Raw genomic sequence first — 24,232 nt, 5'->3', positions numbered from 1 at the left:
TTTCTGAGACTGAGTCTTGCTCTGTTGCCCAGGCTGGAGTGCAGTGGCATGATCTTGGCTCACTGCAACCTCCGCCTCCTAGACTCAAGTGATTCTCCTGCCTCATCTTCCTGAGTAGCCGGGACTACAGGCATGAGCCACCATGCCCGGCTAATGTTTTTTTTGTATTTTTTAGTAGAGAACAGGGTTTCACCATGTTGGCCAGGTTGGTCTTGAACTCCTGACCTCAAGTGATCTGCCCACCTCTGCCTCCCAAAGTACAGGCATGAGCCACCACACCTGGAATGAACTGGTTTTTAAATCTATCTTTGCCCTAGGGAGTGCCGGCTGACATTATGATCTTTCTTAAATATTGGGCTGTACTTTTTTTGTTGCTATTTTCACATTCAGGATCTCATTTGGCAGTCAACTCTTACCCACCATGCCAGCCTCTGCACCTAACATCCTTTCTCATACTTCTGGTGCTTTTTAGACCTCCCAACAAATAGAATGGGGGTGCTACGTGGGAACAGGTTGCTTTCCTGGGTAATAGTAGAGTCAGTTGGGGATCCTACTTGTTTGATTTTGAGTTAAGCAATTGAGTTCAAAGTTTAGGGAAGAGGCAGAGTTTTTCCTAATTGTGCTCTGGGACTCCTCCCTGGGGCAGGGACTTAGAGAGGCTCGGTAAGAACAGACCAAAGCTTGACCCCCTTCTCGTCACAGAAGCTTTCCCATCTCGATCCTCCCTCACGTGAGGCTTCTCTGCTTGGCCCTCATCCATTTGGCTGGCCTTGACTGTGTTAGGACAAACCACTGTTTCATGTAGTTCATTTGAGTTAATTCTAGAATTTTTCTTTTTCTTTTTTTTTTGAGACAGAGTTTTGCTCTTGTTGCCCAGGCTGGAGTGCAATGGTGCCATCTCGGCTCACTGCAAGCCCCACCTCCCCGGTTCAAGCGATTCTCCTACCTCAGCCTACCAAGTAGCTGGGATTACAGGTGCCCGCCACCAATTTTTAAAATATTTTTAGCAGAGATAGGGTTTCACCATGTTGGCCAGGCTGGTTTTGAATTCCTGACCGCAAGCGATCCACCCGCCTTGGCCTCCCAAAGTGCTAGGATTACAGGCATGAGCCACTGTGACTGGCCAATTCTAGAATTTTTCAAAGGGAACGTTTTTCTTTAAGGGAAATGGAAACAAAGTGAAACATATGGAAAGGTAGTTTATAGAAATTGATTTCTTTCTAAGGAATAGACTTGCTGCTTTCTTCCATGAGCCAGTTTCAGCACAGAATGCAGCCCATTTCTGCCGTCTGCATCCCCATGTGTCCTCATTTTCCCTCCCATCTCTGGTGAGAAAGAGTAGGAGTCTCTCTGTCCTTGAAGACAGGGAACTGTTTTTTTTTTCTTTCTTTTTTCTTTTTTTTGAGACAGAGTCTTACTCTGTCACCCAGGCTGGAGTGCAGTGGTGCGATCTCGGCACACTGCAACCTCTGCCTCCTGGGTTCAAGTGATTCTCCTGCCTCAATCTCCTGAGTAGCTGGGATTACAGGTACCAAGCGTGGCTAATTTTTGTATTTTTAGTAGAGACAGGGTCTCACCATGTTGGCCAAGCTGGTCTTGAACTCCTGATCTCAAATGATCCACCTGCCTCGGCCTCCCAAAGTGCTGGGAATACAGGCATGAACCACAGCCCCCGGCCATAATTTTCCAAAACCACTTTCTCTTGCTTCTCAGCCTTTGCATATGCTCTGTACCCCTCTAACCCCATGCTTTTCCTCCACTTTGCCTACCTCTTCACAACACCTGGCATGCTTTAGGTCTTAGCCCTAAACTTCTAAACTTGTAAAAAGCCTACTTCAGGTTGCTCCAGTTGTGAAATCTAGCTCCCCTTTCATGGCATTTGCCACATTAGATTGTAATTGCCTGTTTCTTGCCTTTATCACCCCCATGGACTGTCAGCTCTATAGAGGGCAAGAATTGTAACTGCCTCATTTGCAGTAGAATATCCAGGGATTAGCACAGTATCTGGCACATAGAACATATGCAATAATTATTTGTTGAAAGACTGACTGAATAAAATGTGTCCAGAATGGGAGGTAAAAGGCCATGTATACTGGCCATTCTGAGTTGAAATTAACCAACTTAACTAAACTTATAAACGTGCTGACTAAATTCAATTGAAACATCATTAAATCCACACCATGTGCTAGGAAATGTATAGGTTATGTGCTGATTGATATAATGCTACAGGTTTTTGTTTCCTGTTTCCAAAAGTGTGCATATGTTGTGAAAATGACAGACATTGCAAACATATAAATTGTGGATGAAAATCTGTTATAATTTCATTCCCCACAAAAAACCATTGTGAACAGCTTGGTATATGTTGCTCCAAATTTAAGCAGAAGTTTACTTACCATAAGTGTTTTCTTGTTTTGTATTATTCTATTATAGCTTTTCAATGTTTTCCCATAAAAATCTACCTTATTTTATCACTGTTCCGTAATTAACCAATCATGTGCTGATGGACAGTTGGTTTCTTTTTTTCTTTACTAGAAACAGCACTGCAATGAATATCATTGTACCTATACTTTTGCATACTTATGTATATAAGCTCAGTTTCTGTAAGCAGAGCTGCTTAGTTAAAGGGTAGGAATGTCATGCCTGTAATCCCAGCACTTTGGGAGGCCGAGGCAGGCGGATTACTTGGCATCAGGAGTTCGAGACCAGCCTGACCAACATGGTGAAACCCCATCTCTGCTAAAAATACAGAAAATTAGCCGGGCGTGATGGCAGGCGCCTGTAATGCCAGCTACTTGGGAGGCTGAGGCAGGAGAATCACTTGAACCCAGGAGGCAGAGGTTGCACAGAGCCGAGATCACGCCACTGCACTCAAGCCTGGGCGTGACAGAGCAAGACCCCGTCTCGAAAAATAAATAGATAAAACAAAGGGTAGGAATGTTTTAAATGTTAATAGATTGCAAAGTGACCATCCAGAAAAGCTGTACTAAGAGACAGTGATACACTTGGGGAGAAGAGAGAGCAAGGAAGAACCTTGAGCTCACAGCCAAGCTCTGTGAGGCAAGTGTGAGCAGTGCTGTGATTAGGAGCAGTGGGAGTTAGGGGGAGGGTGTGATTGGCTTCTGCCTGGGGGAAGGTTTCATGGAGGGGAATGTTCCTTTTACCTGTACTTTATTATTTTTTTTGAGACAGAATTTCACTCTTGTCATCCAGGCCGGAGTGCAATGGCGGGATCTCAGCTCCCTGCAACCTCCCCCTCCGGGGTTCAAGTGATTCTCCTGCTTCAGCCTCCCAAGCAGCTGGGATTACAGGCGCCTGCCACCATGCCCGGCTAATTTTTGTATTTTTAGTAAAGATGGGGTTTCACCATGTTGGCCAGGCTCATCTTGAACTCCTGACCCCAAGTGATCCACCTGCCTCAGCTTCTCAAGTGCTGGGATTATAGGCGTGAGCCACCGCACCCAGCCTTAGCTGTACTTTGAAGGAGAGGCAGAATTGGGAAGAACTTGATGGGAGAGAGGGAGTGATGGTCACAGTTGGAGAAATTGTGTCTCATTCATGAATCACATCTCAAACTTTATATGACATAAGCTGTGCTCTTTACCCCCAAAACCTGATGTTTCCCTTCAAGTCTTCTTCATCCCAGTAATTATACTTCATCTACCTACCTATTTAAGCCAGAGAGCGGGAACTTATCCTGAGTTCTTTTATTCTCTTCATTTCCTGCATCTGTGTGTCCTGTCAATTCTACTCCCAAAATAGACCGTGAATCCACTTGCTGTTTCCCTTGTTACCACTGCAATCTTTTTTTTTTTTTTTTTTTGAGATGGAGTCTCGCTCTGACGCCCAGGCTGGAGTGCAGTGGCGCAATCTCGGCTTATTGCAAACTCCACCTCCCGGGTTCACGCCATTCACCTGCCTCAGCCTCCCGAGTAGCTGGGACTACAGGCGCCTGCCACCACGCCCTGCTAATTTTTTGTATTTTTAGTAGAGATGGGGTTTCACTGTGTTAGCCAGGATGGTCTCGATCTCCTGACCTTGTGATCTGCCCGCCTCAGCCTCCCAAAGTGCCGGGATTACAGGCGTGAGCCACCGCGCCCGGCCACCACTGCAATCTTAAGACTAAGTCACTATAATCTTTTTTTTTTTTTTGAGACAGAGTCTTGCTCTTGTTGCCCAGGCTGGAGTGCAGTGGCATGATCTCGTTTCACTGCAACCTCCGCCTCCCGGGTTCCAGTGATTCTCCTGCCTTAGCCTCTCAAGTAGCTGGGATTATAGGTGCCCACCACAACGTCCTGCTAATTTTTGTATTTTTAGTAGAGACAAGGTTTCCCCGTGTTGGCCAGGCTGGTCTTGATCTGCTGACCTCAGGTGATCCACCCACCTCGGCCTCCCGAAGTCCTGGGATTACAGGCATGTACCACTGCGCCTGGCCTATAATACATTCTTAATTGATCTCCCTGCTTCTACTCTTTTCCCCTTCAACGTATCCTCTACCTATCACATAGCGATATTAAAAGATAAAGCAAATCCTCTTATTCTGCACCTTAAAAGACATTCAAGACTTCACATTGCACCTGGAGTAAGATTCCAACACCTTACAAGCTTCTAGCTTTAGACATACTGGCCTTCCCAGTCAGCCCCTTTTATTTTCCATGGATCCCTCTTACATGTTTTTTCCTTATCCCTGGGAAGAATATTCCTATGGCTTACTTTTCCCATTCTTCAGGTTTCAGCTTCAATATTACCTCCTTAGAGATTTTTCCTGCCAATCTTTTTTTTTTTTTTTTTTTTTTTTTTGAGATGGAGTGTCACTTTGTTGCCCAGGCTGGAGTGCAATGGCGTGATCTCAGCTCACTGCAACCTCTGCCTCCCAGGTTCAAGCGATTCTCCTGCCTCAGCCTCCTGACTAGCTGGGATTACAGGCGCACACCACCATGCCCAGCTAATTTTTGTATTTTTAGTAGAGACGGGGTTTCACCATGTTGCCCAGGCTGGTCTCGAACTCCTGACCTCATGATCTGCCCGCCTCAGCCTCCCAAAGTGTTGGGATTACAGGTGTGAGCCACCACGCCCAGCCTCCTGCCATCCTTTTAGGTAAAGTAACTTACCCATTTCCCCTCCAATCTTGCTGTTTTTCTCTGTCTCAGCTTCCTTTTTATTTCCTTTGTCTTTAAAACCCTGATGGCAATTTGTAATTATTTGTTGGCAATTTGTAATTATTTGTTGCCTTTTCTTCTCCTCTGTGCCTTCCAGTAGATATTTGCTCCATGAATGCCTTGCTTCTTATTTTGGCTCCAGTGCCTGGCCATATCACAGTCTTGATGTGATCAAAAGTCTTCTTTGATATGATTTTACTTTGTTCTTTTACAGCACACATCCAATACTGTGTTATAAACATGAATTTATGCTTTGAATCAGACACAAAAATTGCATTCTTTTCTTAGATTCCTGCTCCAAAACGAGGAGAAATAGTAAGACAGATTGGCGATGCCTTGCGGGAGAAGATCCAAGTACTAGGAAGCTTGGTAAAGTATTTTTGTAGTATATACACAATTCTTTGAGTGGAGAATAAGGCTGTCATGCTTTTCTATATATAAAATTGTGAGGTTTTTTTTTTTTGAGATGGAGTCTCGCTGTCACCCAGGCTGGAGTGCAGTGGTAAAATCTTGGCTCACTGCAGCCTCTGCCTCCCATGTTCCAGCAATTCCCCTGCCTGAGCCTCCCGAGTAGCTGGGATTACAGGCTTGTGCCACCACGGCTGGCTAATTTTTTGTATTTTTAAAGTAGAGATGGGGTTTCATCATGTTGGCCAGGCTGGTCTTGAACTCCTAACCTCAGGTGATCCTGCCTGCCTCGGCCTCTCAAAGTGCTGGGATTATAGGCATGGGCCACCACACTTGGCTAGAAGAGTTTTTAAGAAAAGTAGTTTATATTATATTATATTTTATTATTTATTTATTTATTTATTTTTGAGATGGAGTCTTGCTCTTATTGCCCAGGCTGGAGTGCAATGGCAGGATCTCGGCTCACTGCAACCTCCCCCTCCTGGGTTCAAGCGATTCTCCTGCCTCAGCCTCCCGAGTAGCTGGGATTACAGGTGTGCACCACCATGCCCGGCTAATTTTTGTATTTTTAGTAGAGACAAGGTTTCACCATGTTGGCCAGGCTGGTCTTGAACTCCTGACCTCAGGTGATCCACCCGCCTTGGCCTCCCAAAGTGCTGGGATTATAGGCATGAGCCACTGTGCCCGGTTGTACTTCATATATTTTAAAAATTCTTTCCTTAGAGGAAAGATTAACTAGGTAGACAGGAAAAAGTGAAGGCAATTGTTGTGTTTTAAAATTCTTTGGAAAATGAAACAGACTTTCTTCAGTTTATTACATTTACAAAACATGTTTTGCTTCCCCCTTTCTTTAATTTAATGTTTATAATGTGAATTCTGTTGGAAAAATTCTGCTTGTCGTTTTATATTTCTAGGTGTCTTTGGAGATGGGGAAAATCTTAGTGGAAGGTGTGGGTGAAGTTCAGGAGTATGTGGATATCTGTGACTATGCTGTTGGTTTATCAAGGATGATTGGAGGACCTATCTTGCCTTCTGAAAGTAAGCAATGAAATTAGTTAAGCTGAGTTTTGTACTCTGATATACAGAGCTCCAAAAAAAATAAAATACTCTGGCTATTGACTGTGCAAAAGAGAAATTTCAAGTGGCATAAATATGTGAAAATATCCTCAATCTTTCAAAGAAATGCAAATTAAAACAGATGAAAATGTTAGATCAAGAACCTTTTTGTTTTAAAGATAAAACTTAATGTTGGCAAGTCCACGGGTAAGACACTTTTAACTCATCTGTAAAACGATTTGGAAATATACCCAAAGAGCTCTAACTTTAAAGAGCCCAGTTTTAAGAATCTAAGTAAATAATCTGAAATAAGACAGAAGTTATGTTTAAAGAAGTTCATTGTGGCATCAATAAAAAACATTAGAAATGACCTAAACATCGAATCATAAGGGGAAAAAATCTAAGCCAATTTTGGTAGACTATTAGCATGTACTAAAAATAATGTTTGTGAAGGTTGTCTTCCCCTAACCCACACTTTTACGGGAGGATTTTATTTACTTATTTTTAAATTATACTAATGTTAATTTTTTTTGAAGAAACGATGGATTCATATCAGAAAATAAGAAAGCAATAAAAGGTTGAAGGATTAAAAGTTTCCCTCCTACCCCCATGACTAAGCCATAGTACCCCATGGAAGTAGTGAATGCTTTCAATTTCTTGTGTGTCTTTTTTATATTTTGTAGGATCTTGCTGTGTTGTTCAGGCTGGTCTCAAACTTCTGTCCTCAAGTGATCCTCCCCTTCAGCCTCCCGAGTAGCTGGGATTATAGGCATGAGCCACCTTCCTAGGCCCTTGTGTATCTTTTTAGAGCACGTACAGCCAAATATGTAGCAAACTATACATTTTTTTTTTTTGAGATGGAGTCTCGCTCTGTTGCCCAGGCTGGAGTGCAGTGGCGCGATCTTGGCTCACTGCAACCTCCACCTCCCGGGTTCAAGCGATTCTTCTGCCTCAGACTCCCGAGTAGCTGGGATTACAGGTGTGCGCCATCACACCCGGCTAATTTTTGTATTTTTGGTAGAGATGGGGTTTCACCATCCTGGCCAGGCTGCTCTTGAACTCCTCACCTCATGATCCACCCACCTTGGCCTCCCAGAGTGCTGGGATTACAGGCGTGAGCCACTGTGCCCGGCCGCAAACTGTACGTTCTGTTTTATACTTTTATATTCAATAATATATCTTGGAAATTGTTTTTTTGTTTTCTTTTTTTGAGACAGGATTTTACTGTCTTGCCCAGGCCAGAATGTAGTGGCATGATCACAGTTCACTGCAGCCTCAACATCCCTGGGATCAGGTGATCCTCCTACCTCAGCTAGGACTGTAGGTGCATGCCATCATACCTGGCTATTTTTTTTTTTTTTTTTTTTTTTTTTGTAGAGGTGGGATTTTGCAGTGTTGCCCAGGCTGGTCTCGAACTCCGGGGCTCAGGTGATCTGCCTGTCTCAACCTCCCAAAGTGTTAGGATTGCAGGCGTGAGCCACTGTGTCAGGCTGGAAATTGTTTTCGCATTATTCTATTAAGGGGCTTCCTTCATCTGTGTTTGCAGCTGTCTATTTTGTTATAAAGAGACTATAATTTATTTAGTCAGCTTCCAAATGATGTATATGTAGGGCTGTTTTCAGTGTTTTTCTATTACAAGCTGTTCTGTAAGAACCAATCTTATACTCTGAGGTTTTAACAATGAAGATACTAAGATGACAGCAAGAGTAAGAAAAAAAAAAAGAGCTGGACAAGGTGGCTCACACCTGTAATCCCAGCACTTCGGGAGGCCAAGGCGGGCAGATCACCTGAGGTTGGGAGTTAGAGACCATCCTGGCCAACATGGAGAAACCCCATTTCTACTAAAAATACAAAATTAGCGAGGCATGGTGGCGCATGCCTGTAATCCCAGCTACTCGGGAGGCTGAGGCAGGAGAATCGCTTGAACCCGGGAGGCGGAGGTTGCGGTGAGCCGAGATCGTGCCATTGCACTGCAGCCTGGACAACAAGAGCGAAACTCCATCTCAAAAAAAAAAAAAAAAAATGAGGTTAAGAGTGTAAGCGATTTGTGATGTTTGCAATGTGGATAGAGCAAAACAGGTGACTGTATGTCTGCATTGGCAATGGTGGGATAGAAGTGTATGCTAAAGTGGTAGCAGTGGTTATCTCTGTGGCAGAATTATTAGTAGTGGATTTTCTTCTATTTTTCTGCATTTTCTAAATTTCCATGATGGTTATTAGGTTACATTTATAATAAGGAAATAAATATTTTTCAAAAAATCATATTTTTCTCTTTTCTTGGAATATTGAGTAAATTCCCTACTTGTAGAAAGAGTTGGGGGAGTCTTTTTAAGTCTAATTAAGGACACTTAATGTCCTTAATTAGATATCTAGCAATGATTCCCATTATCCAATATTAATTTTATGTCATTGAACACTTTCAAGAGTTTTTTTCTAGCTAAGAAAAGTTAATAGGCCCACCGTGGTGGCTCATGCCTGTAATCCCAGCACTTTGGGAGGCAGAGGTGGGCGGATCACTTAAGGTCGGGAGTTTAAGACCAGCCTGACCAACATGGAAAAACCCCATCTCTAATAAAAATACGGATTAGCTGGGCATGGTGGCACATTCCTGTAATCCCAGCTACTCGGGAGGCTGAGGCAGGAGAATCCCTTGAACCTGGGAAGCGGAGGTTGCAGTGAGCCGAGATCACGCCATTGTTCTCCAACCTGGGCAACAGAAGAAAACTCCATCTCAACAACAACAGCAGTAAGAACAATACAGTTAATAAACCTCCAATTTGGGGATATGTACATGTGCAAGCAGGTAACTATTTGATTTATACCTACTATGATGCCTGCCTCACAATTAAAATTTTTCTCAATTGCTTGCACATTTTTGTTCGTTTATTTGAGATAGGATCTGTCACCCAGGCTGGAGTGCAGTGGTGTGATTATAGCCCCTTGCATCTTGGACCTCCTGGAGTCAAGCAATCTTTCCACCTCAGCCTCCCGAGTAGCTGGGATTACAGGCACATGCCACCAAGCCCAGTTAATTTAAAAATTTTTCTTGTAGAGACGAGGTTGCACTATGTGGCCTAGGCTGGTCTAGAACTCCTTGGCTCAAATAATCCTCCTGCCTTGGCCACTCAAAGTGTTGGGATTGTAGCCATGAGCCACCACACCTAGCTTACACTTCTATTTTTTTTTAAAGCAGTTTACTCATTTATGTAGAGACTTTGGGGTAACTTTGGCTTTATTAATTCAATCAATGCTTATGGAGCATCTATCAGGTGCCGGGTAGTCTACTAGGTGATACTCGAGCTATAAGGCATAGTCCCTGTCCTCAAGGGATTTATAAGCTTATAAATTATACCTTAGAGTGGGAGATAAATAAACAGGTAATTATATCCAGCATAATCCAGCATGGTAAGTAATATGAGGGAGTAAACGGTAGGATGGTGGGCAGATAGCTGGGAGCCCCTAACCCAGCCTCATGAGTGCAGTCCAGGAAGGCCTCCAAGAGAAGGTTAGCCAAGGTAAGGTCCCAAATGGGACAAAGAGGAGAAGGAGTGGAGTGCTGGAAGTTGTTTTAAAGAAGGAAGAAGCCTGTGTGAAGGCTGAGAGGGTCTGGCTTATTTGGGAGGATTGCATTGCTTCAGCACAGCTGGAGGGTGCAGTGGTAGGGCAGGTAGAGTGGAAAGAGAACCTCGGGAAGAGATTTTGTCTGACAAGGAGATTGGACTTTATTCTGAGAATAGCTACAGTAGGTATCCAAAATCCACAGGGTTATAAGCAAGGGGGTGACATCAGGGCAGAGATGGGAGGGCAGGAGAGGAGGAGGCAGGCCCTGCCAGGAAGAGGCTGTGCCAGCACTTCATCTCTAGGGATTAAGGTGCCCAGATTAAGGAGGGCCCAGGAGTGAGGTGCTGTGTCTGGTATGGTCCCTCATCCTAGCTAGCAGTGTGAGTGTGGCTAGAAAGACTGATGGCTGGGACAGCCACCTTTCCAGTTGGTCTGTGGTTTTAACTGGGATTTGTGAACCATCGTATTCCTGTGGTATGGTTCTATACTGTCCAGCTGCCTTTAATTAAAATAAACACCTTGTAGGATTATGGGTGACTTTAAAGTTTGTAAGTTTGTATTTAAAATACAATATTTTTGTTTGTTTTTTCTTTTCTTTTTTTTTTTTTTTTTTTTTGATACAGGGTCTTACTCTGTTGTCCAGGCTGGAGTGCAGTGGTGCAATCCCAGGTCACTTCAGCCTCAATTCCCTGGGCTCAAGCAGTTCTCCTCAGCCTCCCAAGTAGCTGGGACTACAGGCATATAACCAATCACACCTAACTAATTTTTAATTTTTTTTTGTAGAGTCAGGGGTCTTGCCATGTTGATCCAAGTCTCAAACTGAGCTCAAGTGATTCTCCCGTCCCAGCATCCCAAAGTGCTGGACATTGTAGGCATGAGCCACTGCTCCTAGCTAATTTGTATTTTTAGTTTTCTTATAGTGAATGTAAAGATTTGCATAATTCATTTTATTAATTTATTTATTTTTTGAGGCGGAGTCTCCCTCTGTTGCCCAGGCTGGAGTGTAATGGCAGGATCTCGGCTCACTGCAACCTCTGCCTCCCGGGGTCAAGTGATTCTCCTGCCTCAGCCTCCTGAGTAGCTGGGATTACAAGCACCCGCCACCACGCCCGGCTAATTTTTGTTTTTTCAGTAGAGACGGGGTTTCACCATGTTGGCCAGGCTGATCTTGAACTCCCGACCTCAAGTCGGGAGTCCACCTGCCTTGGCCTCCCAAAGTGCTGGGATTACAGGAGTGAGCCACCACGCCCGGCCTGCATAATTCATTTATTCAACATATATGTAATTATTAGAACTCCCCCTTCCCATCTTCCACCAATAAATGAGCCACCTTGTCTTGAATTCAGAGAAGTTGGCCCAGGGATTCGTCAGGTAACATAAAGAATATGGGAGGCCAGGCGTGGTGGCTCACTCCTGTAATCCCAGCACTTTGGGAGGCCAAGGTGGATGGATCACTTGAGGTCAGGAGTTTGAGACCAGCCTGGGCAACGTGGTGAAACTCCTTCTCTACTAAAAATAAAAAATTAGCTGGGCATGGTGGCACGTGCCTGTAATCCCAGCTACTCAGGAGGGTGGGGCTCGAGGATTGCTTGAACTCGGGAGGTGCAGTTGCAGTGAGCTGAGATTGCACCACTCCACTCCATCCTGGGTGACAGAGTGAGACTGACTCAAAACCAAACAAAACAACATGGGCCTAAGCCCCTGTGCCCTGGTCATGTTCTGCCCTTTGTGATCATACCACCTAGGGCACCCATCAACTCTAGAAAGTGTCCTTGTCTCCCAGGTGCACTGATACTGCTCTGATCTATGCAGAGTTCCTATGAAGATCAGAGGCATAATGAATATCATTATGATTTACAAGGTAGTGTGGTAATAACCACTTTTGTTGTACATTAGTTAATGTACCGATATCCCATGGCTGTGTAGCAATTTCCCACTATAAGGCATCTGGAATCTTCTCCAGTCTGCTGTACGTTTGTTCTTATTAACTTGATGGGCATTAAATTAACATGCTTCTGCATGTTCCATCCTTTTTCTGTCCTCAGGATCTGGCCATGCACTGATTGAGCAGTGGAATCCCGTAGGCCTGGTTGGAATCATCACGGCATTCAATTTCCCTGTGGCAGTGTATGGTTGGAACAACGCCATCGCCATGATCTGTGGAAATGTCTGCCTCTGGTAAGACCTGCTCACTTTCCTATTTAGTAGTGAGTGATAAAAATAGCCATTTCTAGATACTACTACCTCAGCCTCTTCAGTAACTGGGATTATAAGTGTGCATCACCACACCTGGCTTCTTCAATAAAACTTTATTTTATTTTATTTTTTTGAGATGGAGTTTCACTCTTGTTGCCCTGGCTGGGGTGTAATGGTGCGAACTCAGCTCACTGCAACCTCCGCCTCCCAGGTTCAAGCAATTCTCCTGCCTCAGCCTCCCAAGTGGCTGGGATTACAGGCATGCGCAACCATGCCCGGCTAATTTTTTGTATTTTTAGTAGAGATGGGGTTTCACGATGTTGGCCAGGCTGGTTTTGAACTCCTGACCTCAGGTGATCCACCTGCCTTGGCCTCCCAAAATGTTGGCATTACAGGTATTAGCCATTGCACCTGGCCAATAAAACTTTGGTAGTGAACTCCCAAGTAATTCTGAGGCAGTTGGTCAGTGTTTCCATTTAGGTCTTAAATTTTTCAACTCTGCAAAATATCTGATAGTAAAAATGTTATATTTTAGATGGCAAACAGTTACTTGTTTTTTACTTTTGTGTTCAGTGGAAGAAATTAAATAAGGAAAATCAGGACAATTGTCTTTAGCTCATTTTGCTTGCATCTGTTCCACTAGTTATTAATTTGTTTTAAATGTGTGGTACTCAGTTGAATGTATTCAAAAACTAACTGTAAAATAGGACATATTTGGGAGGACTAATAGCTGTATTTCTTACTTTAACAAGAGAAAAAACTCTGCTTGTCCACAATTCTTTTTTTTTTTTTTTTTTTTTGTGACAGAGTCTCGCTCTGTCGCCCAGGCTGGAGTGCAGGGGCGCGGTCTCGGCTCTCTGCAAGCTCCGCCTCCCAGGTTCACGCCATTCTCCTGCCTCAGCCTCCCGAGTAGCTGGGACTACAGGCGTCTGCCACCACGCCCGGCTAATTTTTTTTGTATTTTTAGTAGAGAAGGGGTTTCACCGTGTTAGCCAGGATGGTCTCAATCTCATGACCTCGTGATCCGCCCGTCTCGGCCCCCCAGAGTGCTGGGATTACAGGCGTGAGCCACCGCGCCCTGCCTGTCCACAATTCTTTAGCCTTCAGGGCATTGATATTTTCTGACCGACATGGTTTGGTGGGAACTAGCCCTGAGCTCTTTCAGGGTTCTGCCCCATGTTGTGAAAGGAACTCATGTTTTCCAACATTCTAATCTAAAAAGGTTCATTGTGTAGTTTTCCTCAGCTCTCTGAGTTTTCCAAGGAAGTTTACTTAATGCAGCACGTTGGTAGATTTCTGCTTCACTCAGTTCCTATAACTGGCTGAGGTTAATGTAGTGATTCCTGCGATCGGTGCAGCAAGCTGATTCAGAATTGCTTGGTGCCATTTTTATGTTCATGAAAGTTTTGTTGTTCCGTAGGTCTCAAAGACACCCAGCTGAAGGACAGATTTCTGTTTCAGTTACCAGACTCACTTGTTAGTTGTCTAATTGGACAGAGCTTTTTCTCACACTTTTGCTTCTGTTTGATAATAAAAGGTATTTATGGTTTCCGTCAAATAAGTTTTTCTTTTTCTTTTTTTGTTTTAACCTTCTTAAGGAAAGGAGCTCCAACCACTTCCCTCATTAGTGTGGCTGTCACAAAGTAAGTGCATGTGGCTTTCTTTTTCCTGGGTATGGAATAATATTGAAAGGGTTATTGATAGGCCGTGACTTTTTAATCTGATGTCAGAGTCACATAGCATGGAATTTGGATAACCTCTTTCTCCTTTGCTTGTAATATTATTTTTATATACAGAGTGCTTTCAGTGCCATGTCGTTTAATTTAACTCTTTGGAAACATGCCAGATATTGACATATTGATTGAACTCTTGCAGACATTATTTTGTCCCTTGGAAAATAAAAGCATCTTCAGTGGAAAGGAAATTTTTGCAATTTAGGATCTATATTTTCTCACTATTCAACAAGTTAGTGGTTTTGAGAATAGATTTCTATCTAGCTAATAATTTTGTTGCTTTTGCTTAATAGAGTGTTAACAAAACTGATTATTACACTAATCTGCTGATTCATCTAACACTAAAATGTATCGCATCTTTTGGTTAAAAAATTATTAATGCTTTACTTATATTTGAGAATTTGGCAGCTCTGGTTAAGTCATAAAAGCAATGTGACTGATTTGTCATTCTGGAATTTGGAGGATGTATAGAGTTAGGGTGCCTTCCCATGTAGGATTAGGATGTACCTTTGATGTTCCATTGCTTGCATCTGCATTCTGATTTCAGAATTATTAGTAGAGAAATTGGGGTGGAGACTGTGGGCAAGAGGGTTCTTCATATTAGAATATTATTATTATTATTATTATTATTATTATTATTATTATTTGAGATGGAGTCTTGCTCTGTCACTCAGGCTGGAGTCCAGTGGTGCCATCTTGGCTCACTGCAAGCTCCACCTCCCGGGTTCACGCCATTCTCCTGCCTCAGCCTCCCGAGTAGCTGGGAGTACAGGTGCACACCACCACACCCAGCTAATTTTTTGTGTTTTTAGTAGAGATGGGGTTTCACCGTGTTAGCCAGGATGGTCTTGATCTCCTGACCTCGTGATCCACCTGCCTCAGCCTCCCAAAGTGCTGGGATTACAGGCATGAGCCACTGCGCCCGGCTATTATTATTATTTTTGAGATGGAGTCTCGCTCTGTCGCCAGGCTGGAGTGCAGTGGCGCAATCTTGGCTCACGGCAACCTCCGACTCCCTGGTTCAAGTGATTCTCCTGCCTCAGCCTCCCAAGTAACTGGGATTACAGGCATGTGCCACCACGCCTGGCTAATTTTTTGTATTTTTAGTAGAGATGGGGTTTCACCATGTTGGCCAGGATGGTCTCAATGTCTTGACCTTGTGATCCGCCTGCCTTGGCCTCCCAAAGTGCTGGGATGGGCATGAGCCACTGTGCCCAGCCTAGAAGATTATTTAGAATAGTAGTTTAGGAATTGGAAAGTGGTGGGCTGGAAAAGAGCAAGGGTAATATGTTTTAATTTTTTTTTTTTTTTTTTGAGACAGTCTTTGTTGCCCAGGCTGGATTGCAGTGGGGCCATCTCAGCTCACTGTAGTTTCTGCTTCCTGGGTTCAAGAGATTCTCATGTCTCAGCCTCCCGAGTAGCTGGGATTATAGGTGTGGGCCACCACGCCGGGCTAATTTTTTTTTTTTTAAAAGACAGAGTCTTGCTCTGTCGCCCAGGCTGGAGGGCAGTGGCACAATCTCGGCTCACTCCAACCTCTGCCTCCCAGGTTCAAGCGATTGTCCTGCCTCAACCTCCCGAGTAGCTGGGATTACAGGTGCATGCCACCATGCTTGGCTAATTTTTTCTTTTTTTTTTTTTTTTGAGACTGAGTCTTGCTCTGTCGCCAGGCTAGAGTGCAGTGGTGCGATCTCGGCTCACTGAAACCTCTGCCTCCCGGGTTCAAGCGATTCCCCTGCTTCAGCCTCCCGAGTGGCTGGGACTACAGGTGTGCGCCACCACGCCTGGCTAATTTTTTGTATTTTAGTAGAGATGGGGTTTCACCATGTTGGCCAGGATGGTCTCGATCTCCTGACCTCGTGATCTGCCCGCCTCAGCCTCCCAAAGTGCTGGGATTACAGGTGTGAGCCACCGTGCCCAGCTAGCTAATTTTTGTATTTTTAGTAGACATGGGGTTTCACCATGTTGTCCAGGCTGGTCTTGAATTCCTGGCCTCAAGTCATCTGCCTGCCTCGGCCTCCCAAAGTGCTAGGATTACAGGCATGAGCCACTGCCCCTGGCCTAAAAATAAACCTAAAAAACAAACAAACAAAACAAAACAAAACCCAGCAGAATAATTAATGTGGAAGTAGTGAACTGACTTAATTGTTATGAAGTAGCTGGTTAAAATATTGTTCATTTTGATACTGGTTTTGCTTCAAGCTTTTTTTTTTTTTTTTTTTTGCTTTAAATGGTTGAAGAATTTGAAATGTTCATGTAAGAGTTTATATGCTGGTTGATGGTCTTCAAAGCACTGAAAATGTTATTTGCTTTTGCAATAGAAGATAAGTAAAATGATGCTAAATTTTGCTGGAATTAACTAAGGGTGATGCAGTGCTACAAAGAGGTCTTCGTAAATTCAACTAAATTTTCAGATTCCTAAGATGACCCCAGGCCATATATGGTTCTTCTGTGTATTCAGAAGGATATAGGACAGCAGCATAGCTTGTCAGGAGGATGGCATCAGGTATTCCTCTTTAATCAGTGTTCTTGTCACAATCATACAGGTATAAGAAAGTGAGAGCCCCATTGGAGAGGTGTGGGGTTACCTTGGCTTAAAGCCTAATGCCCCACAGAAACCAAAATCTCTTGTAACAATTGTAGCTTTCAGGGGCCACAGGGACATGCAGTTACAAGTGTCACTGCACTCAGGAAAGGCCAAAAAGCATGGCATTCCCATTAATAGCTCATAGATATTCAGTTCAGATGGAAGTGACCAGGCAGGGATCATTTTTACCATAAGCCGGGTTGTCTAAGAAACATTGATGACCCTCTGACACTTATCAGGTAACATGGAGAACAGTGCTAGAGTTCAACTTAGATTCTCATGCCTTAGGGGCAGGGGTTTGTTAACCTTTACCCATAGGCACAAAACAAAAGCCTTGCCCTTAAAGAGAGCACAGTCTACTTGTGCAGACAATATAGACACCCGGAGTCCCTGGGAAGAATTGTACATCCTGAAACCTGGTCTTGGACATGAGAGCTGGAGTTCATGATCCTTGATTGGATCCTGGATTGGAAGGAAGAAAGAAAACAGCTATAAAGGGTATTTTAGGGGAACTTAGGTGTGATAATGATACCTTTTCTATGAAAGTGAGCATGGGATTTGAGAGTTTTTGAAATTTAAACAAATTGGAAAGTAGCCAGTAAGTTGAGATGATTGATGAAAATAACCTTTGCTCTTTGGTCCTCTGGAAACTCAAAATGAATGGAATCCTTTTTCAGAGAAACCAGAATTATTTTAGCCATTTTTTTATGACTCAAAATCAGATTTAAGTAGTATTTAGATGTATTTCTCATTTTAACAAGAGAAAAAACTCTGCTTGTCCGCAATTCTTTAGCCTGCAGGGCACTGATATTTTCTGACCGACATGGTTTGGTGGGAACTAGCCCCAAGCTCTTTCAGGGTTCTGCAGGGTGGCCCCAGCTCCTTCTTTTGTGTCTGTGGCATTTACTTTAGGTTTTGGGGATCCCTTCCCCTTCCCCAATTTGTGCTTTACAACTTCTCTAACTCTGCTTTGCAGAGATGTGTTTAAATCTCTTATTTGCTGGTGGTGACTACCTCTAATTTCCTTCATCGTTCTAGGTCTTATTCCTTTTTGATCATCATTTTAATAGATTTGTGTAAGACCAAAATAAATAAATAAATAAATAAATAAATAAATAAAAGTCCCAGTGATCAGTCTGCTGTCTTGAACCAGATGTGTCCTCATAGTTTGGGAGAAAATACTTGAAAACAATGACAGTTTGAGCTATCTAAACAATGCTTTGTGTCTTCTATTTATGTTCTATGTTTTTTTCTTCTTCTCAAGATTCTTTTTTTTTTTTTTTTGAGATACAGTCTCCCTGTCTCCCAGGCTAGCGTGAGTGGCATGATCTCAGCTCACTGCAACCTCTGTCTTCCAGGTTCAAGCGATTCTTCTGCCTCAGCCTCCTGAGTAGGTGGGATTACAGGCTCCCACCATCACTCTCGGCTAATTTTTATATTTTTAGTAGAGATGGGGTTTCACCATGTTGGCCAGGCTGGTGTTGAACTCCTGACCTCAAGTGATCCACCTGCTTCGGCCTCCCAAAGTGCTGGGATTACAGGCATGAGCCACCACATCTGGCCTCAAGATTCTTTTAGGGCTAAAAAAAAAAAAAAAAAAATCTGCTAATAGTTTTTTGAAAATGGCATTTTCAATATGTGAGGAGAAATCCAGGTCTGAATGTTTGAGGACAGAGTCTGGTATAAGAGGGTTCTTAATGTTAGAAGTCCATTTAGGAACAGTGACTTAGAAATTGAAAAGTGGGCTGAAAAAGCAAGAGAGTAGTATATTTGAGGGATGGGAGAGAAAGTTGAAAAAAGGAGAGTCAAGTGGTTGGAATTTATTCCTTGTTTTTAAAAAAATGCCTTAAATTATTGCCTCAGTAATTGCTTTTTCCTTTCTAGGATAATAGCCAAGGTTCTGGAGGACAACAAGCTGCCTGGTGCAATTTGTTCCTTGACTTGTGGTGGAGCAGATATTGGGTAGGTTACTAGGCTGAGAGCATCCTCTGTTGAAGGACCCCAGGTTGACCAACTAGAATCATCGTTACTAGAATAATGAACTCACTTATAACTAAGGAGTTGAGAATGGTTTTTGAAATCATTATTATTATGGACTTTGTTGGGCTCTTATTTTATTAATGCCTAACCTCTATTGGAGGATGAATAAGAATTGTCTTTTTAATTGCCCAGAGGTACTATTTGTTAAGGTGTTTATATCCTGAAATAACAAACTGCTGTAATCGGGGGCAGCCTGTGACTTCCTGACACTTGGTTTATCAAGGTGTTTACTTACAAAGAAAGCTATGAAATTGTAGTCTGGGGTCTCACTGCCTGCCAAGAACCTAGCCTATTGTCTGAGTTTCTCAGCTGACTGAAAAAGGGAACCCTGGGAACACAGCCTCTTTTTAGTAAAATTGTTTTTTTCTTTTTTAATTGCCATATAATTCACAATTCGTGTACCATAAAATCATAAAATGCTCTCTTTTAAAGTGTACAATATAGTGGTTTTTAAAATATTCAGAGTATTGTATAACTATCACCACTATCTTATTCCAGAACATTTTGATCAGCCCAGAAATTAATCCCATACCCATTGGCAGTCTCTTCCCATTCCCCCTGCCCTCATGCCCTGACAGCCACTAAAGAATTTTCTGTCTCTATGGATTTGCCTATTTGAGACATTTTGTATAAATGTAATCATATAATATGTGGCCTTTTGTGTCTTGCTGCTTTTACTTGGCATGATGTTAAGATGACATGGACTATACTTGTGCTGAACTGGGATGAAAGCTGAGGTTCTTACCAGCTTAGACTTTGATTAGGTGAGTTTTTCAGGAGTCAAGTCTTACAACCCATACTGGTGTGGCTAAAGTGTTAGTTTCCTTGCCTTCCAACACTTTTAAATACTATTGTACTTACTGGGCAATCTCAAAAAGGAGCAATAAGTTACTCTGTTTTTCATTACTCTGTTTTTCATATTAATGAGAAAATTTTAGAAAATACAACTCCCACATGTACAATGCAGACTGAAATATTATCTAAGTGTCATTTAAAACATGAGTTGGCCTTTGACTGTATTCTTGCATTCTAGGTATTTAGTCCTTGTGCTGGCCTTGCAATAGCTCAGATAATTATGGTAGTATATACAGGAGCATGTTAAGCAGCAGGCACTTTGAGTATTAGTGCTCATGCTTGCTGGGTTGAACCTTGGAAGACTGACCTAGGCAACTGAGCCAAGCCGTCCAGCCCTAAGTTAGACTGATGCTGTGGCTGCCCTGCTTGGCTCACACTGGACCCTTTGTAGCACTGAACTAGGAAGAAAGAGGTTCAAATCAGTAGTGTCTGATTTGCATTCCTTAGAAGCAACTGGAAATCCTAGCACAGCCTTTATAAGTCGGCTTCCATGAGGAATACTTTAGGATAGCGGTCCCCAACCTTTCTGGCACCAGGGACTGGGACTGGTTTAGTGGAAGACAATTTTTCCATGGACCACGGCAGGGGGATGGTTTTAGGCTGAAATTGTTCCACCTCAGATCATAAGACATTAGTTAGATTCTCATAAGGAGCATGCAATCTAGATCCCTTGCATGCACAGCTCACAATAGGGTTCACACTCCTATGAAGATCTAATGCTGCTGCTGATCTGACAGGAGGTGGCACTCAGGCAGTAATGCTCGCCGGGTTGCCTGCTGCCTACCTCCTGCTGTGCAGCCTGGCTCCTAATAGGCCACAGACTGGTACTGGTCAGCATCCTGGGGCTTGGGGACCCCTGCTTTAGGATATTTCCCTACAGGCTTTTAAGTTTGAATTCTTTTATTTTTTATTTATTTTATTGTTATCTTTTTGAGACAGGGTCTCACTCTGTCACCTAGGCTGGAGTGCAGTGGCTCGACCTCAGCTCACTGCAACCTCCGCCTCCCAGTTTCAAGCGATCCTCCCACCTCAGCCTCCCAAGTAGCTGGGACTACAGGCGCATGCCTCCACACCTGGCTAATTTTAGTATTTTTTATAGAGATGGGGTTTCATCGTGTTGCCTAGGCTGGTCCTGCCCAAGTTTTAATCCTTAAAGGAATTACACAGCAGTTAAAAGTTTGTAAAACTGGAATGCTCAGCAAGGAAATGCTAAGATCATATTGTCCAGTCACTCACTCAGTATAGGAAAGACTTTCTTCCCTAACAACTTCCTCTAGGTGATTTCTATTCAAATGCTCACAGCAGGTTAGCCTCTTCTGCCTAATGGTTCTACTTGTGAAAAACTTTTTTCCTTCTCATGAAGACCTTCCCTTGCTCCCCTGGGACAGACTTTCTTGTAGCTTCAAGGGACTGCTTTTTCAAGGGCACTTCAGTGCTGGGTACCATTAGATGTTGTCATTGCTGGGTTTCTCTGCTTGGGTGGCCGACCGTGTCTGTTCCCTTGCAGCACAGCAATGGCCAAAGATGAACGAGTGAACCTGCTGTCCTTCACTGGGAGCACTCAGGTGGGAAAACAGGTGGGCCTGATGGTGCAGGAGAGGTTTGGTAAGTGTTGGCTTTCTAATGAGGATTTTAATTCTCTCAAATATGGAGGTGAAATCTAAAAGTTGAGTTTTTGTTTTCCCCTCAACCTTTTCCATGGAGGCAGTGGTCATGTTTATTTGAATGTCTAAGTAAAAGAAAAGGGTACAGTTATTAGCAGTAGAATATTAGGGAAGTCCTAAATTTAAATACCAAAATTTATGAAAATCCCAGCACTTTGGGAGGCCAAGGCAGGCGGATCACGAGGTCAGGATATCCAGACCATCCTGGCTAACACGGTGAAACCCCATCTCTACTAAAAATACAAAAAATTAGCCGGGCGTGGTGGCAGGCGCCTGTAGTCCCAGCTACTCGGGAGGCTGAGGCAGGAGAATGGTGTGAACCCGGGAGGTGGAGCTTGCAGTGAGCCGAGATGGCGCCATTGCACTCCAGCCTGGGCGGCAGAGCAAGACTCCGTTTCAAAAAAAAAAAAGAAAAAAAAAAAAATTCAAGCCAGGCACGGTGGCTCACGCCTGTAATCCCAGCACTTTGGGAGGCCGAGGTGGGTGGATCACGAGGTCAGGAGCTCAAGACCAGCCTGGGCAAGATGGTGAAACCCCGTCTCTGCTAAAAATACAAAAAAATTAGCCGGTCGTGGTGGCATGTGCCTGTAATCCCAGCTACTGGGGAGGCTGAGGCAGGAGAATGGCGTGAACCCGGGAGGCGGAGCTTGCAGTGAGCCGAGATCGCGTCACTGCACTCTAGCCTGGGTGACAGAGTGAGACAATGTCTAAAAAAAAAAAAAAAGTTATGAAAGGAAGTCATTTTCTCTCTAAATGGGTATAATTGAATGACGTAGAATATTTATGTTTGAAATGTTTGTTTTTGGGTGCTGTAAAGAAATAGTACTTGAACATAAATTTATTTAGTAAGGCCATTTTTACTTCCTGTAGAAAGGGTACAGTCGCCAGCAGTTTTGCCACGAGAGTACACTGAACAAAGCAGACAGGGTCATTTATAACCTGATGCGTCCACTCTACTGCTGTGTCCAGTTTCCATTGGCTGGAATGGGACCTCACATTTTGTATTTGTCCCAATTGGCTAGCAACTTAGAACTTTTTAAAAGAGGCAAAGGTAGAGGAGATCAAAGGAAGGAGAAAGTAACTTGTGGAATGCTGAGAAAGGTAAAAACACTTAAATAAGGAAGAGGAACAGGCTATGACCTAATGTGTGCTTGGACCAGTATAAGCATGCCAGGGCAAATATTTAGGAGCACAAGTCTTTGAATAAATTTTGCTTTTAAGAGAAGTTATTATTTATTTTTAATTAGATGGGGAGGAAAGTCTTTGAAGAGGAAGCTCTACTTTACTTTTTAAACTTATCAAATTGTACTAGTCCTATTTGGCAAATTAAAGAAGAAAAATGTCATCATTTCTCATTAGTATAGTGGTGAGAAAAATGTCATCATTTAAACAGGAGCACTGAGTACAGAACTTACAGTGAGTGTGGAATAGAAGGCTTAAATCTGCTCTTCTCTCATGTATATGGATCATGGATATGTATGCATATGGATCATGGATATGTATCCATATGCATATGGATCATGGATATGTATCCATATGCATATGGATCATGGATATGTATCCATATGCATATGGATCATGGATATGTATCCATATGCATATGGATCATGGATATGTATCCATATGCATATGGATCATGGATATGTATCCATATGCATATGGATCATGGATATGTATCCATATGCATATGGATCATGGATATGTATCCATATGCATATGGATCATGGATATGGATCCTGGATACACGATTGAAAAGGGTTGTATAGACATAGCTTTGTATACTGTACTGTGCTTTATGGATGATTTCCAAGGTTTTTGAGGATAATATTGGCTATCAATTTTTGGCTGTCAGGCTGAATTTTAGACTTTAACCCCAGCATAAGACAACATTTGACTAATCTGTCAACTGTTTAACTATGTAGGCATTGCTTTTAAAAAGGAATTTATTAAAAAACAGCTAATGAAAAAGGTCAGCAAGGTTGCAGGACTCAAGATTGAGATACAAAAATCAATTATATTTCTATGCATTAACAATGAACAATCCAAAAATGAAATCCAGAAAACAATTCAATTTGTAGTAGCGTCAAAAAGAATAAAATACTTAGGAATACATTTAACAAAAGAAGTGTAAGTCTGTTGCATGGAGCACTACATATCATCATCAAAATAAATTAAAGATGACCTAAATAAATGAGTAGATATCCCCTTTTCATTTTTTGGAAGATTTAATATTGTTAAGGTTTCAATATGGTCCACATGATCTACAGATTCAATGCAATTCCTGTAAAAATTCCAGTTTTCTGTTTTGTAACAACTGACAAGTTAATTCTAAAATTCACATGACAATGCAAAGGACCCTAAAAGGCCAAAACAATCTTGAAAAAGAAGATAATTGAAGGACTCTCACTTCTCAGTCAAAAAATTTACGGCAAAACTATGATAATCAAGACTGTGTGGCACCAGCATAAGGATAGACATAAAAATCAATGGAATAGAATTGGAAGTCCAGAAATAAACCCTTGCATTTATGGTCAGTTGTGTCAAGGGTGACAAGACATTTCATTGGGGAAAGGATGGTCTTTTTAACAAATGGTACTGACACAACTAGCTATCTATACACATGAGTGTGAAGTCAGGCCCCTACTACATCTCCTATGCAAAGACAAACTCAAAATGTATCAAAGACCTATAAAACTCTTAGAAGAAAACATAGGAATAAGTTTTCATGACCTTGGATTAGGCGATGGTTTCTTAGAAATGACAACTAAAGCACAAGCAACAACAATTAAAAGACAAATTAGTTTTTATCAAAATTAAAACATTTTGTGCTTCAAAGGACATCAGGAAAAAGTGAAAAGAACAACCTACCGAATGGCAGAAAATGTTTGTAAGTCATTTGATAAGGAACTTGTATGTAGAATATATAAAGAACTCTTAAAATGTAAGAATATAAAAGACAACCCAATTAAAAATGGG

At 42.6% G+C, this 24,232-nt stretch overlaps 1 protein-coding gene across 1 annotated transcript in view; it reads left to right on the top strand.

The window, feature by feature from the left end:
• The window catches only part of ALDH7A1 (aldehyde dehydrogenase 7 family member A1), a 52,522-nt gene that overhangs the window by 7,580 nt on the left and 20,710 nt on the right, over positions 1-24,232 (top strand). The window contains exons 4-9 of the mRNA XM_003826681.6: positions 5,445-5,525; positions 6,479-6,602; positions 12,227-12,359; positions 13,976-14,020; positions 18,582-18,659; positions 21,100-21,197. Coding sequence (XP_003826729.3) covers positions 5,445-5,525; positions 6,479-6,602; positions 12,227-12,359; positions 13,976-14,020; positions 18,582-18,659; positions 21,100-21,197 — 559 coding nt within the window. The remainder of the gene's footprint in view (positions 1-5,444; positions 5,526-6,478; positions 6,603-12,226; positions 12,360-13,975; positions 14,021-18,581; positions 18,660-21,099; positions 21,198-24,232) is intronic.

This window comes from Pan paniscus, chromosome 4, assembly GCF_029289425.2.
Source record: "Pan paniscus chromosome 4, NHGRI_mPanPan1-v2.0_pri, whole genome shotgun sequence".
In the NCBI taxonomy this organism is placed as follows: Eukaryota; Metazoa; Chordata; class Mammalia; order Primates; family Hominidae; genus Pan; species Pan paniscus.
This window is presented reverse-complemented; position numbering and strand designations above follow the sequence as displayed.